This window comes from Heptranchias perlo, chromosome 5, assembly GCF_035084215.1.
Source record: "Heptranchias perlo isolate sHepPer1 chromosome 5, sHepPer1.hap1, whole genome shotgun sequence".
NCBI lineage: Eukaryota > Metazoa > Chordata > Chondrichthyes > Hexanchiformes > Hexanchidae > Heptranchias > Heptranchias perlo.
The window spans coordinates 76,742,982-76,748,981 of NC_090329.1; the positions used below are offsets into that span (position 1 = coordinate 76,742,982).

Genomic DNA, 6,000 nt, shown 5'->3' on the forward strand with positions numbered 1-6,000 from the left:
GACCCACCGAAGTCCGAGTATTTGCGCTGGTGCATGTCTGTATATCCTATGATGGTGCATCCTCAGAAGGAATGAGCTCCTCTGAGGAATCGAGGTCATGCATCGCCGCAAAAATCTTGTTGTACGCCTGAAGGCCTGGGAGACAAAAGAAAGCAATATGAATGAGTCCTGGCAAAGTAACAAACTGGCCAATCACCATACTCAGGCTTCTCATAGTTCAGTCATTGATGAAATAAAGTCAGCATGTGTGTGAAAGATGTTTTAAATTCTGTCACCAGGCATCTGCGAGTTCCCAGTCTCTCTGTCTCTGATTGAGAGTGGTGCAGATGTGCCACTTATGTCCATCGCATCCTCCTCTGCATCAGTGAGCTGCACAATTTGTGGAGGGCCACCTCCAGTCCTCTCCCTCTCTCTTGCATTTTGTGCTCTCTTCTCCGATAAAGGGGCAAAAGAACAGACCTGTGAGTGAATGAAGGTCACATTCACTCAATGGATGCAGTGCATTGAGTGAGGGTGACTATCAGATAGATGCATAAGGATTCAGATGAGTGGCAGCAGTGGAAGGATACATGGGGAGGTGAGGGAATGCACAGAAAATGAAGGACGGGTGCTGCTGAAACTTAAGTGGGTGTGAGGAGTGATGTGATGGAGTATGCTTGGCGAGACAGAGTGAGAGGAGGGTTTGTACACCACAGAATGTAAGTGATTCAGCAACTGTACTCACTTTTCCTGACCTGGTTAGGTCATTAACGCACTTCCTGCACTGCATTCAAGACCGGGCCACAATGTTCCTGCTGCTCACCTCCTCAGCCACACCTGCTTGGTAACAGAAGTAGGTTTCTTCCTTCCATTGCTGGGGAAAATTATGTACTTCTTGCTCCTCACTGCACCCAGCAGTATTTCAAGGGAACCTGGGTACTTCCTTTGCTCTTTGTGAATCCTTGCTTAAATTCCTTCTGGCTCCTCCAAATTCCATTTTTGCATCGATCCTTTAAATAGTGAGCTTCAGATCGCGTCACGCGGGGGCGCATTACGCCCGCCGCGCAGCTTGGGTCACGCGGGGGCGCATTACGCCCGCCGCGCAGCTTGGGTCACGCGGGGGCGCATTACGCCCGCCGCGCAGCTTGGGTCACGCGGGGGCGCATTACGCCCGCCGCGCAGCTTGGGGATGCGAAACACGGAAGAAAGCTGTAATCGTTCAATGAAGTCGAGCGCAGAATCCAACCTGCTAACTTCACTTCCGGGTTTCGAGTCAGAAAATCCTCCCCACCCCACTCTCTTCCCAGCTCCAAGTAAATATCGTGGCCCATGTATCAGAGAAGTGCAATATTTAACTGTACTCAAGACATGTATATAATTCTGCCCATGCAGCAGCATTTAATGTCACATAGAAAAAGTAGCCCTACACCAGTACTGCACTATTCCAGCTAGCATTTTTAAAAAATTACTTTAAAAAAAAAATCAAACAACCCACTGCACCATCTTTTAATTTCTAATGATTAAAACATGCTGATCAATCAGTCAACTCATTTTAATGGTTAGAAACATTGCTGACAGTCAGCACTGGCAAATACATTGGCCCAGACTTTGCTGCAGCAGGGTATCTAACAGCATCTGCCATTACTTAGACTTGCCTGTGCACATTTAGGTTTTTAAATTTTTAGCACGGCAAGTTGCTGAAAATGCGAGCTGGTAACAGTGCAGCGAGGGAAACAGGGCAACCAACTGCGTATCTCCTTAACCAGTCAGATTGAAGAACTGTGAAATAAACAGCACAAGGACTGAGAAGGAAGTGTAAGTTAGAGTGGGTGAATTCAATGTCAAATCCGATACAGAAAGAGAAGGAAGAGGGAGAGAAAGATTTGATTAAATAAGAGAGACAGGAAAAAGTAAAAAATATTTTTAATATCTCCAACAACTAATACCTGAAGTAATGAGACTCCACACTTGTAATAGTTCATCTCCAGTGCCAGAGAGGTAGATTGGCAGTAATTATCACATCATTAAAATGGTACTTACACTTGAAATGACAAGACTTAACTTTCTGTGGCATGTTTAGTTGATATCTACCACACAAATACAACAATTTTACACCGGTGAGGCCGACAGCGAGATGCCATTTTTGCGAAGTCAACAGTGCAGCAGCGCAACCTGGACTGCAACTTTTGGATATTTCAGTTTAACTGCGCATCTGCCCCTCGCCTGAAGTTACTGTACCATTTGCACATAAATAACGGCAAATGGCATTAGCCTCACAGTCATTTTGACAGAAAATTTGGTCCCATACACAAGTACAAATGCACAGAGCTCTACCTTTCCCTCACTTAACAGTGTGTGCAAGCAGAATTTGAAAGGCCATCCATTCATAATTAACATCAAAGATATATTGGATGTACTGCATGGTAAATTTATTCTGCAGTATACCAGACAGAGTTTTTTTAAAAAAGCAAACTTCAAAGAGGGACCATCCTAACAATGGCTGTTTGATTAAGAGATTCTAAACCCTATTATTGAAATTTCAATTCGTAAGGAAATTCACCTCTATTAAAAAGAGGTGAGGTTGTCCTAGCACTTAACTTGTGTGTCAATGTTGAAAGAAATTAACACACACACGCAAGTAAACTTCTTCAAAACTAACCAGCTGGAAGTCAGAAAATAAAGTTACTACATCCTATTTGAAAAGTAAAGTCCTCGTTAGTGAAGTAGAGAGAATCAGACTTCTGCACATATCATACCTGCAACACTGTTCTTATTGGAGCAAAGCAACCATTCTCTAGGAAGTAAAATCAAAGTGGGGGGGGGGGGGGAGAAGAGGAGTAAGAGCACATGCAAAGGAATTAATCGGCACATTTGGACTTTTCCAACTGACTGTTTTGATTCTAAATATCTGCCTAGTTCACAGTCGGAGGGATTCCCCTTTAAATGAAGTTCAACTAAACTTTTACTCACCCTGTCCCCGCGACCCAGCGAGTTGCGCCAAAGAAGAAAACGCCACCAAGAGGGTCACAGCCCTTAAAGCACAAAGACTCTGCCACATTATTATTCCAGAAGAGAAGAAAAGAAAACGCGGCAGAACGGGACTGCCCGCAAATTTCTGGCAGGTTTCCCTGTGCGACCCGCGCTTGGAGAACTGGTGCAGCCAATGTGCGAGGAGCGGTCGGTCGGTGGGAGAGGCAGTCGCTCAGTCCCCGCCTCCTCCTTATACCCAGTAACAGCAGCGCTCAGGCAACAAGTTGGAACAAAAAAAGAGTTTTAAAGGAGCCTGACGTCGACACAGCAACAAACCATTGAACCCATCAGTTCTGCCCCAGTGCTTTTCTCCAGTCTAATCCCACTGTCCTGCTTCCTCCCAAAATGTTTACTGTTCATATTTCTAAGCAATTATCTAATTCACTTTTAAAAACACTTGTGGACTCTGCTTCAACAATGATGGCAGGGCATTCTATCATAAACAACAACTTGCATTTATGTCGCGTCTTTAATTAGTAAAACGTCCCAAGGCGCTTTAAAACCACTACTATCAATAATTTTTCTAACCTTCCCTTTAATTCTTTTTGTGATTATTATCTTACATTTTTACTTATTAGTATCTTGCCAACCAGTGGAAACAATATCACTATTTACCCTATTGTAATTCTTCATAATCTTTACGATCTCTATCAGGTCACATAAATGCCAAATGTCCACTTTTTACACATTTGGGTCCCCTTATAAAGTAAAGGGCACATTTCTAAAAGGGGTACAGGAACAGAGAGACCTGGGGGTATAATCGTTGAAGGTGGCAGGGCAGGTTGAGAAAGTGGTTAAAACAGTATACGAGATCCTGGGCTTTATAAATAGAGGCATAGAGCACAAAAGCAAATAAGTCACAATGAACCTTTATAAAACACTGGTTCGGCCACAGTTGGAGTATTGTGTTCAGTTCTGGGCATCGCACTTTAGCAAAGGTGTGAAAGCCTTAGAGAGGGTGCAGAAGAGATTTACTAGAATGATTCCAGGGATGAGGGATTTTAGTTACATGGATAGACTGGAGAAGCTGGGTTTGTTCTCCTTGGATCAGAGAAGGTTGAGAGGAGATTTGATAAAGGTATTTAAAATCATGAAGGGTCTAGACAGAATAGATAGGGAGAAACTGTTGCCATTGGCAGAAGGGTTAAGAACCAGAGGGCATAGATTTGATGCGATTGGCAAAAGAATCAAAGGTGACATGAGGAAAAACTTATTTACACAGTGAGTGGTTAGGATCTGGAATGCACTGCCCTAGGGGGTGGTAGAGGCAGATTCAATCATGGCCTTCAAAAGGGAACTGGATAAGTACTTGAAAGGAAAAAAATTCAGGGCTACGGGGATAGGGCAGGGGGAGTGGCACTAGATGGATTGCTCTTGCATAGAGCCGGCGTGGACTCGATGGGCCAAATGGCCTCCTTCTTTGCTGTAACCTTTCTATGATTCTATGATTCTATGATCCTGTTCATACGGTCTGCGTTTGTGGCCCGAAATTAAAAGAATTCAAACTCCTTGCCCCCTCCCCCAACCCAACATCCTGTTCCTCCTAATTCAGCAGATAGGTCCCATTCCTTTTTGCACACTTCCAATGCTAATGGTCTAGAGTGCTGCCTTTGTATATTGGAAATGGGGACTCCCATTCTCGCAGGAGTTCCCGCCTCCAGTATACAGAGGCAGCCACCTGGGTTATTAGCACTGGAAGGGCACAGAGGAGTGGGGCCTGTCTGGTGCATTAACCACTGGACTCAGCCATGTAGCCATTTTTACCCACCTGACTTGGGTTCTTGCTCCCACTCCTGGATTGTTTCCCACCCTGTCTTTCCCTCCAATGTGCACCTCTCCCCCTCCCACATGACCCCATGGCACTACAATGACTTGTATTTATATAGCACTGTTAAATAAAGAAATGTTCTAAGGTGCTTCACAAATAGTTGTACAGGAATGAACCCTGAGCCAGGAAGAGAGAGATTAAGTGTGACCAAAATAAAATGAGTTAAGAAGGTTTTTAAAGGTGTAAAAAGAGGTGGCAAAGCAGAAGGGTTTAGGGAGGGAGTTCTGAGAGTGGTTGAAGGCTTGGTCACCAAGGCTGGATCACAGGTACAGAACATTCAGGATGAGGTGTGGATCTGAGCAGATTGTAGCAATAGAGTGGGATGAGGTCATGGAATTATTTATATATGAGGATGAGGAATTTAAATTTAATGCATCGGTGATGAGGAGCTAGTGTAGATCAGCAAGGATGGGGGTGATGGGTGAGTAGGACTGACAGGATGTGAGCTGCAGGAGTTTGGACAAGTTGATGTTTACAAGTTGGAGGGTGATGGATGGGAAACCAGCGAGGCGGACATTGGAATAGTCAAGTCTGGAGGTAAAAAAGACATTCAGAGGGGTTTCAGGAGCTGAAGGGCCAAGATGCAGATGTTGACAGGCAAAGTGGTAAAAGTGGAAGTACACATTCTAGGTGAAAGGAAGGATGTGGGGTTTAAAGCTAAGCTCAGATCATGGTTGAACAGGATGCCAAGATTGCAAATGGTCTGGTTCAACCTGAGCCAGTGGTCTTAGGAGGGGAATGGAGTTGGTGTAAAGGGAATGAAGGTTGTGGCAGGGCCTAAAACAATGATTTGGGTTTTTACGATGTTGAGCTGCAATAAGTTGTGACTTATTCAGGACTTGATGTCAGACAAGCCTCTGAGGGGCTGAGAGAAATGATGGTGAAATTGAGCTTTGTATCATCAAGGTACATGTGGAAGCTGATGTCGTGCCTGCGGATGTTCTTGCTGAGGGGCAGCATGTAGATAGAAAGAGAATGGAGCCAAAGATAGATTCTTGTGGCACCAAATATTTCTTTAAATATTTCTATTGTTTGTTTGTAGGTTTGCCCATTAACAGTTCAACCGGTTTACTGTGGTCTTGTCAAAACATTAGATTTTTTTTCTTATAAAACTATGCTTTTGTACATTTTTCTTTGTGGTTAATTCCTACTCTTTGAATTTA

The 6,000-nt window shown here is 44.0% G+C and overlaps 1 protein-coding gene across 1 annotated transcript in view; it reads right to left on the minus strand.

The window, feature by feature from the left end:
• Positions 1-3,103, minus strand: part of dcbld1 (discoidin, CUB and LCCL domain containing 1) — a 103,143-nt gene extending 100,040 nt beyond the window's left edge. The window contains exon 1 of the mRNA XM_067984685.1: positions 2,950-3,103. Within this exon, the coding sequence (XP_067840786.1) occupies positions 2,950-3,037 (88 nt within the window). The 5' untranslated portion in view covers positions 3,038-3,103. The remainder of the gene's footprint in view (positions 1-2,949) is intronic.
• Between the last annotated feature and the right edge of the window lie 2,897 nt (positions 3,104-6,000).